General features: G+C 39.9%; 1 protein-coding gene across 1 annotated transcript in view; it reads right to left on the bottom strand.

The window, feature by feature from the left end:
• PIK3C2G (phosphatidylinositol-4-phosphate 3-kinase catalytic subunit type 2 gamma) overlaps positions 1 to 12,468 on the bottom strand; it is a 219,113-nt gene that overhangs the window by 80,597 nt on the left and 126,048 nt on the right. The window contains exons 18-20 of the mRNA XM_019471996.1: positions 4,245 to 4,425; positions 2,786 to 2,893; positions 412 to 504 (exon numbers count right to left, since the gene is read on the bottom strand). Coding sequence (XP_019327541.1) covers positions 412 to 504; positions 2,786 to 2,893; positions 4,245 to 4,425 — 382 coding nt within the window. The remainder of the gene's footprint in view (positions 1 to 411; positions 505 to 2,785; positions 2,894 to 4,244; positions 4,426 to 12,468) is intronic.

Here is a 12,468-nt window from a genome sequence, read left to right as displayed (position 1 = left end):
ATGCTGGCTGATAGGGGCAGAATTAGTTCTGTGTAGCAAATGCAGTCTCTAACACTCCAGTATTTTGATTTGTTAGAGACATATGGACAAGGCTATTGGATTCAGTCATTCTGAACTATCCCTTCTCTGAGACTTGCCCTCTGACTCCAGCATGATAAATAAACTAGGTTTAAAATATAAACTTTGTATTTTAGCCTGGGTGTCTCCACTAAGAAAAAAAATTGCAAGAAGTCGTTTGATTCTCTACTGATCAAAAAGTTGATACTTCAGTGCATTGCCTCAGCATATTCTGTTAAAAGTACTAGTGTCAAATCAAACATTCTCAGGCTCAAGGTTTAAAACATAAATTAGGTGAATTTCAAATCAACATTTTCCATACAAAAGGAACTGAAGATTAGAGGAAGAACATACCTTAAAAATAACATTGATGTTTCCACTTGGAGCATTTGCATTGATGAAGGAGATTTTTAATGGAAAAGCATTGGATGTAAAATATGAACATGCCTTCAGGGAAAAAAAGACGAGAGAGAAGAACAACAGTGTCACATACACAAAACATCAGGCTAATACAATACCTCCGAAAAAGTTACCATCTTTAAATATTGCCCAGTAGCACTGATAACAAAAATAAATAATTCTTGATATTATTGACTGTTTAATTGCATCAGGAAAATGAGAAATTCTTTTGTTTCACTCACTCAATAAACAGATTATATGAATGGATAATATTTTCCATACTGTTTTTCATTTTCACTCAGGTCTATTAAAGATAAACTTTGGCTGGGACTGAGTGGACGAAGTACATAAGACTGATCTAATGAGAATCTGTAAAGCACTGAAAAGCCTTTGGTCCTATTATTTTCTGCAAAAAAAATTGCAAAATCATACAATCTTTATGGATGCAAAGAACTTGCTAATTTCTTTGGTGACCTTACTCCGGCTGAGAATACAGGAAATTCTGAAAATCACAATCTATTTTATGTGGAATTTATCTTAATTAAACATAAACTCTGACTTCTCATGCCCTACAGCTCCTTCCACCTGAAGACCTCAAAGGGCTTCAAAAAGCATTAATGAGCCAAGCACTGCAAATCCTGTGTGAGTTAGGGTGGTACTATTATCATCATTAAAAAAAAACAGGGGGGGGGGGGGGGGGGGAAACCCACCGAAAAACCCAACCAAAGACAATGGTAAATTAATGGCCTGGTTTTCTAGAAATAATGAGTGCCCCACAGGAGCTACTGCTGTCCTTACTGGGTGGAGTACAATGGAGGCTAATTTGAACAAAAATGTTACTAGACACAGCTGTGTCTTGCTTTTCATCTAAACATCTCAAAGCATGGTGCAAGCATTCAAATATTGTCTTAGGCACATCATACCTCTGCGATGTGCAATAGCTATTATTGATGATGAAATCCTGACCCCCTATGGAATTTTGCCAATTGAAGTGTCTCAATAAGTGCTTGAAAGGTTACTGTGAGATAATGCATTACTGATGAAGCTGGGAGCAGTGCTTGCTACTAGTAAAATCAATAGATGATACCAAAATGAATTAAATTTAGGTAATTATAAGCACTTAAAAATTCTAATTTGCATGATTATACTGACATACAGTTCAATCAAGAAGCTGCATATATTTATAGCAAGATAATGGCCTATAATGATATAAGAAAAATGAAAAAAAAAAAAAAATCTCTTCAGATACTTATATTTAAACATTTTGTATCTCTCCAGCCAAGCTGGTGCAGTGTGGTGAGATACCTTCCCATTAGTCATTATTTCCAAAAAGCCTGAAAGCAGCGAGAAGCAGCAGGCTTCAAATTCTTCTGACTTATATCATACACAATTGGCCCAAGCCTGCGGGGTGCTGGAGGACCTCTGTTCTCAATGAGATCAAGGCTGAATAGCAATTACTTGGAGAATCACAGGTCAAAGGCAATTGAAGGGATCAGCACCTCTTAGAATCAGGTCCACTGTGGATAATGAGCCGTAGAACAAAAATAGAGCACAAATTGCTGTAATTAGGCAGCTATAACTGGTAATATATATGGGTGTTCAGGTTTGTTTTCTCTTGCTGCTGGATACCTTTTCCTTCTCTAGAGATGGAACAGCTTATTCCTGGCATAATATTGTTTATGAAAACGTTTCTAAACAATGAATAACTGAGTCTTAGTACTGTGGTCGAAGTAAAGTCAAGTAACACTAAAGAGCACTGTTGTTTCCTTTATTCTTAAGTCATTTTTAATAGGGGTCATAGACACAGGTAAGTTACTGTGAATATTTCATATTTTAGCAGTTCTCAGTCACGTGCTTAGTCTCACCTCAGCAAAAAGAGAGCTAGCTCTAGACCTTTAGCTGTTCCCATATGTGACAGGGGAGAGTCTTAGGTGAGAAAAAAACTGCCACAAAGAGCTACCTGGGCAGGATGGTAACCACATCTCAGCTTCAGGGAAGCCAGGTGCCCTTGCCAATCCCAACATCATGGCAGGGCAGCTGAGCTGGGAGCAGGCTGCTCAGAGGTTGAAATCTCTGCTGCCGCTGCTGCGCAAGGTGAGCCATGCATGCAGCACCCACCCCACCAGTCCCCTTCACCTCTGCCTCCAACAAAGGCCCCAGTTTAAAGGGGATTAGGCTAGATGTCAGTTTACCAGATGATTCATGCTTAATACCAGTAAGATTATTTCCCAGTCAATGCAGCCATTCATTCCCTCTCCCCCTTTATACTAAAAAAAAAAAAAAAAAAAAAAAAATTAAGAACATAATCCATTGCATGAGCTAGACTTACGTCTGCCTCTATGCCTTGGACAACAAGTGCGGGATTCAGGGGAAGCCGACAAACCTTTACCTCCTGGAAGAACTGCTGAAGCCTGTGGAGTTCCACCTTTAACACCTCCTGCAACACATGAATCGTTATGGTAACATGAAAGAACATAACAGCAGCTTTTAAGCCACTGACGGTCCTTCTGTATTTTAAACAAGCAGTACAATTTCTGGAGCTAGTAGCATCCATGTAACCTTATAACAGCTAATGAGGTCAAACTGAGGTGCAGTTATTAAAAATAAGAACTGTGATTTTACTCCACGTTCATGCTTTTTCTGCCTAGATGCACTACCAGTTCATGCTGTCATGTATGTTCAGATCCAATACCCTTCATTAGGGGCTGATTAGCCTTGCACCTGCTCTGCTGCATCTCATGTCTTTTTCGCCTTGCTGGACAACTTCACAATTTGTTGCTTGTTGACTCAACACTGATCTCCCTCGCCTAACTGTAGGTGTGTTAACTGCAAGGTTTGGGAGTTTCTCAGTATCACAGTAACTGCAGCCTTGAGATTAACCTCTAAAATCTGAATTATGCATCAGTAATGTATAATGTATTGCTACTATTTCTCTTTCTTTACATGGATTTTTCTCTTTGCAAATATTTTTGTCTTTTTACTTCCATGTTTGCTTTGCTGCTCTCAGTAGCAACACTGAGAATTTTCTGAAAAATCCTTTGAAAATCTTTGAATCCTTAACAAAGCAAAAAGAATTCATGATAACTTTTATGACAACCAGCAGCGGCAGGTATATTTTTATTTGGCTTTCTGGTCTGTCTTGCTGAGATCTCAGCAAGAAGCAGTTTTACACATCTGGTAAGTAACAACTGCCTTGGAAAATTAACAGTTTTGAATTGGAAATGTACCTACGCAATATTAAAGCTGCACCTGCTGGAGAAGACGACTGCAATCCTTCTATTGCTAGGAATGCATCTCTGCAGATATGCGTACAGTATTAATTGCTGAATGCTATATTTGAGATATTAAGTACAGTCCACTCTGGTTGGCTTTGCTAAGAAATGAGGATGTTCAGCCTGTCAAGAACAACTCTTAGCAAAGTTTTCAAGAAACACTGCAGCTCTACAGGAGTCAAATATTTTGAGATGAGGTGTTGGATGTGAGCGTTCCTTTCAGTAAAATGTTAATCAGCTTTGTTGCCATTATTTCTGACCACCTTCAAGTCTGGTTGAGAAGCCATCGATGAAGGAATTTAAATGGCTTAAAAGATCTGCTGACCTCAAGAGTAATAGTGATGAAAGTTGTCCCATTAAATACATGTGTTTTACTTGTTTTCAGAGCAGCACAAAATTTTAGTCAAATCTTGGGTATATTTATATGAAGGGAATTATAGGAAAGAGGTGTCACCTTAGAAAAAATGAAATTACCTGAAGAAACTTAGACGGAAGAGGAGGTATTTTTTAACAAACCTTTCTTTTTGGGTCACTGGCAGCTTTCACTTTTTTGGCAATGTCTTCCAGAATTCCGACAAGTTTCCCCTCCTTAGAAAACTCATTGTTCAGGGATTTTCCAGCACAGAACTGGAGAGCAGCCAGTAGTTTCTGGTACCAGATTTTGAAATGAACTTCATTCTGTGCATTCTTCAACAGCCTGAAGGAAGGAGGGGAAAAAACATCTGTGTATCTAAAACTGATTTTTATTTTATATCACCTCTAGCAGGAACAATAAATGCACTCCAGACTAATCTGTATTTAGTGACTTTGGGCAGCAGAGAATGAAAAAAATTGTTGTTTATTTGTTGGCAGTACTCAAGTCCTATTTGATAACTAATGAGATTCTGAGTGTGTTGAATCAATAGGAACCTGCCATTTGTTATTGTCATACACAGTGCAGTGCCTGTATTGCTTCTTATTTCTGCAAGAAAAGTTTACAAAGTGAAAATAAGTTGCATTTTTTGAAGTCCAGTCTTAAATATATATCCCTAAATCTATTCTTTTTTTTTTTTTTTCCTGCCAGTACACTTACACAATCAAGCACATCTTTCAGCTAGGAGGTGCATTTAAAGACCATTTTAGTCTCAGACGTATCATCAGTTCTAGAAACTTTCACTATTTTAAGTTGAGGAGACATTTCTGAAATTGGCTGTACTGCTAAAAAGAGTGAAATGAGCCCACTTTATTCCTTTCTTTATTGGTAAGTGTTGGTCTAGAGCAAAAACTCAGCTCTTAGTTCTACTGAAGTTTGTAAAAGCTTTGGAACGGGAGTTATTACCAACATAAAAGTCAGACATAAAACCAAAAACATACTTTTTTTTTCATGTTTACCATGCAGTCTTCTCTAATTACACATTCATTTGGGCAAGGAAAGCTGTGGGGTTTAGGGGTTTTTTAGTTAATTGAATTGATCACTGGGAAATTTTTTCCTTATGTGGGCCAGAGGTTTTGTACACATTTGATTTATTTTTATAAGTGTAGATTTATTGGTAAGTGTTGGTCTAGAGCAAAAACTCAGCTCTTAGTTCTACTGAAGTTTGTACTTTCTTTGGAACGGGAGTTATTACCAACATAAAAGTCAGACATAAAACCAAAAACTTTTTTTTAGTTAATTGAATTGATCACTGGGAAATTTTTTCCTTATGTGGGCAGAAGGTTTTGTACACATTTGATTTATTTTTATAAGTGTAGATGGAATCACCAGCTTTATATTGCTACTAACATCCTGCCCATCGCCTGGGATTTCCCTTTGCCTGAAGGATTGATGAACTGCTCTTTGCTTTTGTCCGAACTTTCCTCCCCACAACTTCATCCTTAAGAACATCTCAAACCTTAAATTCCTTATAAATGTCTGAATCTTAATGCAGTTTCCCTTATCTGATGAGGTTACTCAAACCTAACAAATAATGCTAGTTTTCACAGGACAGAAATCAGAGAAGCTGTTGACTTTCAAGGCACATCGCATATGAATATGTCACATAAAAAAAGCAAGAACAAGATATATATCATTGCTACTGCAGCCCATGCATCTTTTGGTGATGAGGGATTCTTGTCATCTTTTATAAGGCAATGATCCTTCTAGGTCCTCTTTTCCTCTATAATTCAATGCAGAATAATATCACCTACTGGTTTCTGAAAAGCCTTTCCAGTTACACAAAACCTCTGAACATCTAAGGGTTTATAAGTACTGAAAATCTTAAAAGAATGTGTGGTGTTTCTACCAGAAATGCCTAGACATGAAAGGGAAGAGATATGAGGAGTTTATAATCAGCACTCTCTGGGGGAGATTGAAATGCCATTTCTTTCCGTAGACCAGTAAAAACAAATCATTACTTTTTGGATCGGAAAGAAATACAAATTATCATTGCAGCGCCTGGTGGAAGGCAAAGCCCAGCACATAGAGACAGCTGTATTCTTATCCTGAACCCTCCACAAACTGAAGAAGGCTGAGCGTACTTGCATATATGGCAGTGGATAAACTAATTCTTAGAGATTTCAAGCAGAGTAAGTCCAAGATTCCACAGGATGGGATTCATTTGCTTAAATGCAGATACCTCGTGACATTTTGGATATCCTAGAAAATCCTGTTTGGCTTCCAGCTGTTGTCTTGGAAGGGCATGGGTCCACCAGAGGCAATATCTCATGTCTGCCACTCCCATGCAGATGTCTCAGATGCCCTATGCTGTGTAAAAAAGCCTATGTTTAGGGTACTGAATCACACTCCGCAGTGGCCCTTTAGGTCAGTTGTAGGCCAAGGTGATTTAAAACAAAAACATACTCTGTCCACTTCAACAGCAAGTCAGGAACAGGCCTGATGATTATTTTTTAAACAAAAGCATTGCTGGCACAGTCCAAACTGTCACATGGGCAGGAATTTTAGTCTACCGACGCACAGCCCAGCTCAGTCTCAGTCCTGCTAAACAGCTTGCATTTCTCTTGGAGCACAGGCAGAATGAACTTGTTCACTTCTGCCCTGCAAAGACAAGTACAAGTGCACCTAAGAAAAGACGACATCACTGTGATATCTATTTTGAACTGACCAGGTTATGTTGGTGCAGAATCTTCTGTTTGCACTTAGGCTTGCATTGGAATCAGCTCCTGAGCATCTAAATCATATTAATTCACCTACTCCATTTTTAATGGTACATATTTAGGGAATCCAGAAAAGCTACCTTTCCATGTCTGAGAAGCCCCTTTAATTCTTTCAGATATGCAGAACATTAAAACAACTTTTATTTCCCTAAAATGAAAGGCTTAGGATTTCACATACAGGAAGCAAAATAGCAAACCCAAAATGTTTTCCTATTTTAAACAGAGCTACTCCCTGCATAAGGCAGATCAACTTAGAAGATCCATTTTTTGGTTATTGTTATGGCTGAGTGTTCACAGAATATAAGCTTATATACACATATGATATAAAGATTTCTTTTCAACCTGAGAAAGGATTATGGGCCAGATTCAGATAGCTTATGCATAAGGTGTACATGAGGACAGAGGATGTATAGAGTCTGAATCCTCTCACATGTGCTTCTTGAGCCCAGTCCATGGGGAAAGTTGAGGCAGTCATCATGATCTCACTGGTAAAATCCATTTCCATGCCAGCTGCAGCCCAGCACACACTCCACAGGCTGAACCCTCATGGCAGCTTTTGACAGTGAATGTGCTTCCTCAGCAGCCCCATGAGGGACTCAGGGCTCTGCACTCAAAATGTGTCTGGCAACTGTGGTACAGGCAGCACAACTTCCTTCTGCCTGTCCACTGGGGTAGGTATGCTTTTAAAAGCCTATAGACCTTAATTTGCAAAATTATTTGGATTAACTGGGTCTGACTTTTATATTCATTTTATAAAAGCAGTCCCAAGGAGGATACAAAGGACAGCTTTTAATGTGATGACTCATTGTAGGCTTTGCTGAAATGTTTATTCAACAACTGAACAAATAAGCAGTTGTAATTCTGTCTTCCCAGTTTCCTGGCCCACACATCTTCACCCTGCCGTTGCGAGAACTCAGTGGAGATAGGAAAGTCTGTAACTTCTGAGGTTGCAAGATGGAGAAATGCTCAAGACACTAATGAAATTTTCAAGTTAGGACAAGATGCCTAGCTGTGACAGGGGAAGACAAAATTGGAATGATTCAAAACTCAAGGCTGCCAGTAAGGAAATATGTGAATTTTATTTTTTTTCTGACAATTTTCACAGGGTTCTGCAAGACAGAACTCAATATAAAAGCCTGGCTTTATGCCAGGCCTATACAGAGGATCTTGCTCCTAACAACAGGGAGACTTCCTCACTCTTCAGGGTTCTCTGATTTGGGACAAACGCACTCGTTCTCTGCAAGGCCAGGGTAATTCAGATACGCTGTCCCAAGGTCACTTTCTGGGAAATAGCACAATGGGGCTAGAAACCGAAGGATGCTAACCTGAAATTTAGTAAAGAAGCAAACTAGACTGCCCCTGCTTACCAGCAGTCAGAGGGTTCAAGTCAGATTCTGGGGTGTCCTGAAAGATGCCCCCAACTTCCTTCTGCAAGCAGCTGCTTCTCTTCCTTTCTTCATGCACCCACGCCATGGCTGCAAGGTGGCTCCTACCCCGTTTTTTGGCACTCCCAGCTGCACAAGCATGTGTATGTTTTTTCTGAGTACAGAAACCCAAGTGTGCTGGAGAGATTTTTGCCACAGGGCAGAAGGGAAGGTGGTGTTGAATCAGGCTGAGTTGGCTGCTGTGTCAGAGAAGGAGAAACAGGGCTAAAGCCAGCAGCTATGGAGAAAAGGGAAATTAAAAAAAAGAAAAGGGAGGGGAAAAAAAGGAAGGAAAGGAATGAGATTGGATGGATTTTGGTACCAAAACAGGTGAGCTGGTCTTATTCTCCTTCTGTGGTGTGGAGAGAGAGGGAAGCTGGTGCTCTAAAGGCCTTGCAGCAGACACAGTCTGCTCTCTGAGTTGGATTTGGCAGACAAGTGAAAGAGTGAGGCTGTTCAGACAACTCTGCTGCTTGAACAGATGTTCCTTGTCTCCTTCAGAAAAGGAAGCAGGGTGAACCAGAGAGTAATGCTTGACAGGATGGATTAGCTTGCAGGTAGCCTGTTAAACCACATCGTAGAAAAAGAAACCCAAGAAAAGGTCAGGATCTCCAGGATCTTATTGCAGGTTTTAGCCCCTACCTGCTATGAACGAATGAGGTACATTTTGACTGGGTTATTTACACGTGGTGTCAAAGTCAGAGTAGTGATCCTAGTTAATTTGTTTCCCAGTGATGTCTGCTATTTATAACACAAATGCTGTGCCTACCAGCACACACAATGTGTACTCTTTGCTCAAGGTGTTTTGAATTCAGAGACATACCATGAAAATGAGGTGCCTTAGGGTTTTAAGGTGAGTGCTGAGGTACTTACTGTCGTTGGTCAATCTTTGGTAAACTTGACCAAGGAAGTCAATATGCTTTGTTGTGAAGGTATATTTTATGCTTGTTTTCTGTTTCACTAAGCTGAAGGCAGGACGAGACACAGGAGAGGACATTAGTACAAGACTGCTGCTCATTATAGCAATAATTGTTTTAAAAAGATTCTCCACAGCCCTTCCTATCAAAGATTAGCACACACACTTTTCTACCACTGCACAGCTTCCATGTCTGAGGTTGCCATCCGTCTTGGTTGTCATTAGACATCCTGCAACACTCCTAAGTTGTCCTTTGTGCTTTATTGTGCTGCGGAGCTATGGCACACACCTGAAGCATATGATGGATTTCATTTTTGACTCCTTGAAGAAAACATTTTACTGTTTGCATTCTCAAACAGGAGAGTAAGGAACAGGGGTGGTTTGCCAGTGGGGTTGCATTTGGGCTTTGCAGCTTCTTAAATCCCACTGCAAGTTACTCACAGACACAAGGATGAGAGAGATGACAAAAATGTGCAGCTGAAGATTAATACCTCCATCGAGCCTGTGATGGGCCATGAGGATGAGTGGGCAACTGCTGCTATTAATTACTCAGTTGCAAGTAAAACCTTTCTTAGTTTTTTTTCTTTTGTCTCCCCAAGATTACATTGGACAAGGTTTTTACTTCCCTGACAGTGATAACAGGAATAATCCCTTTGATAAAGATATCAACATAGCAAGTACTGCACACACACTGTGAACTCCAATAAATTTCAGATTCTAACAAGTACCCGTCATCCTCCATCCCCTACACCTGCAACTCCCCTTACTCCTCTGCAGAGCACAGCCAAGCCTGCAGAACTCATCTTTTTTACTTGCTAGCTGGTCTGCTCAGGCATGGCCTCTTTAGACACAGCCAAACTTTAAGGCAGCAGGGTGCCAAGCTGGCAAATATGACTGTGGCTTTTCTGATCTCTTTGCCAGTGCCTAGGATGGATGACTGAATTTGCTGAAGCTCCCAGGAACGTGTCTATAGGATGGCAGCTATTGCTTCAGAGAACAGAAAGGAACACTTGTACTTGTTGCAATGTAATGTCTGTTCCCAGCCTCCTTCACAGCCTCAGTGAGATAAGCCTTCACTGGACAGCAAAATTTAATTTCACTAACCTTGCTGGAAAGCCTTAAAGTAGCTCTGTTCTCATGGTCCTTTGTTATTCAAGAGCTCTCTCTGTCAACTTCCTTTAAAAAATAGATACAGGATAACACCTCCCTTTTTAAATTAACCCCAAATTCTAGGAAGGTGTGATTTATGTACTACAAGTCAGAAAGGAAAGTACAGAAAACAACAGCACCATTCTGTGTAGACCTATTGGGGCATGGCAATCAACAAAGCAACAGACATAAAAACAAACGAACAACTGAGAAGCACAAAATGCCTAACATGTTGAGAACAACACAATTTCTGCAGGGGGTAATGGGGAGCAAAGTCAATTAGGCAGAAGAGTTAATGTACAACAAAGACAGAAGGCACATAGCAGTTCTCCTAAAGACTGTAGTACTGGGCATTTTCCATAGCTTTACAGAAACACAGTGTGAGGTCATCCACTTGACTGGAAGGACCAAGACCAAACTCCCTTTCACTCTCCCTTTCTTTGAGTACAAAGCCAGCAGAAAGGGAGAGGCACGAGAGGGCTGGCAGAACTCTGCCTCATCTGCTGATCTTTCTTCTCTTCTTTCTTTCTATTCTAGAACAAGAAGAGAATGAAAGTTTACATTTCTTGAGTAGACTGAGTGAAGCATGGTACAATATTTTCTCTGAACGTTTCTAATCAAGTAAGTCTTCAGGATGGAAGAGCAGCAGCTGTTCAGTAGCTTGCAGCATCTGTCCACTTTTGGCTGTTCACACCTCTCACAGAAGAAACCTGCAGTCAGTTTCACCTGCTGCTTCTCATATAACAGAGCTGCTTTTATAGACTCATTTTTCAAAGCGTTACCCTTGAACGGAAAATACCTCTGCTTAAAGTGAAATTTTGTTTCAAAAGGCCATGCGATATATTTGCTTTTGTTTTTCTGATTCTTTTTTTATAACATAACTTAGAACAGATGTCTGACATGTTAGACAACAAAAAATTGTTGCAGACTTATTGTAAAGTATGTTGGTTAAGCTTGAGAAACACAACATTTCTATGGGATCCAAGGGACTAGTTGCCGTTATTTGCCAATCTCCTCTCAAAGATCTTTATGAACAAGGCAACACAATGTGCATCCAGACAAATCACTTGATCCAGTAGATTCAATCAACCCAGTTCCCCCCACTCCCACTGAATGCCTTAACTGTGGAATGCATGTCCTGCTGACTCACAAAAATTAGCAGATCAGTGAAAACAAAGGCTACGCTACGCTATGCAAGTAAGTTGCCAAACCCTGCTAAGGTTGCCTAGCAGAACAACATTTTATTTGATACATAATATAGTTAGTTGCACACACTTCTGTATTAAGAAAATAAACCCCAGATAAAACTGGTTTTGTCTGGAGAAGAAAGAGCATTTACCTTGAAAATGAACTGTATCAAGAATTAATAGGAGAGTATAACGGTTCACAGGTACCACTATCACTACCAGATAATAGATGCTACCTGGTCCGAGGTCTAAGCAAGAAATGATCACCCTCAGTACATCTCCTCCAATTTGTTGAATGAACACGTTAACGTCAATGTAAGTGCTACAAGAATTGTCTACTAAAAAGAAGCGCTAACACTGTCTGTCTCTTTCTGCTCCAGTTTGTAAAAAAAGAAAAAATAAAACAAATTGTTAGCAAAGTTGGTCTCTTTCTAGTCTGCTTCTCTTCATTGGGTGGGGTCTGCAAGCAGCAGAGGACCAAATTTATTAACACACTACCATAAACACAAAATACCTGCAGCAGAACACCAACATAACAGAATTAGTGGTTGTTTCCAACAACATCTGTATACAACAGTGCTGACCTTGGATAACTTCAGAATCTGTGAGTAAGGGTTCACAGTCCACCGAAGATCCCACCCTGATAAAGCATCAATCCAAAGCTATAGAAATGAAATGCCTTCACCCTGAAGTGTCATTAAGGCCGAGAGTGACTTAAGCTCAGGCTTGCAACTATAGGTCTAACTGTTCTCAACTATTAATAGAAAAAGTACCACTGTCTCCGTAGAGAATCAAAGAGAATGATTAACTTTGCCCTCCAAAAACTGTATTCCGAATTAAAATTTAGAGACAACAAAAAATGTTTTTACAAATATATTAATGACAAGAAGAGAGCCAAGGAGAATCTCCATCCTTTATTGGATGCGGGGGGG

This window comes from Aptenodytes forsteri, unplaced genomic scaffold (genome assembly GCF_000699145.1).
Source record: "Aptenodytes forsteri isolate BGI_AS27 unplaced genomic scaffold, ASM69914v1 Scaffold241, whole genome shotgun sequence".
NCBI lineage: Eukaryota > Metazoa > Chordata > Aves > Sphenisciformes > Spheniscidae > Aptenodytes > Aptenodytes forsteri.
This window is presented reverse-complemented; position numbering and strand designations above follow the sequence as displayed.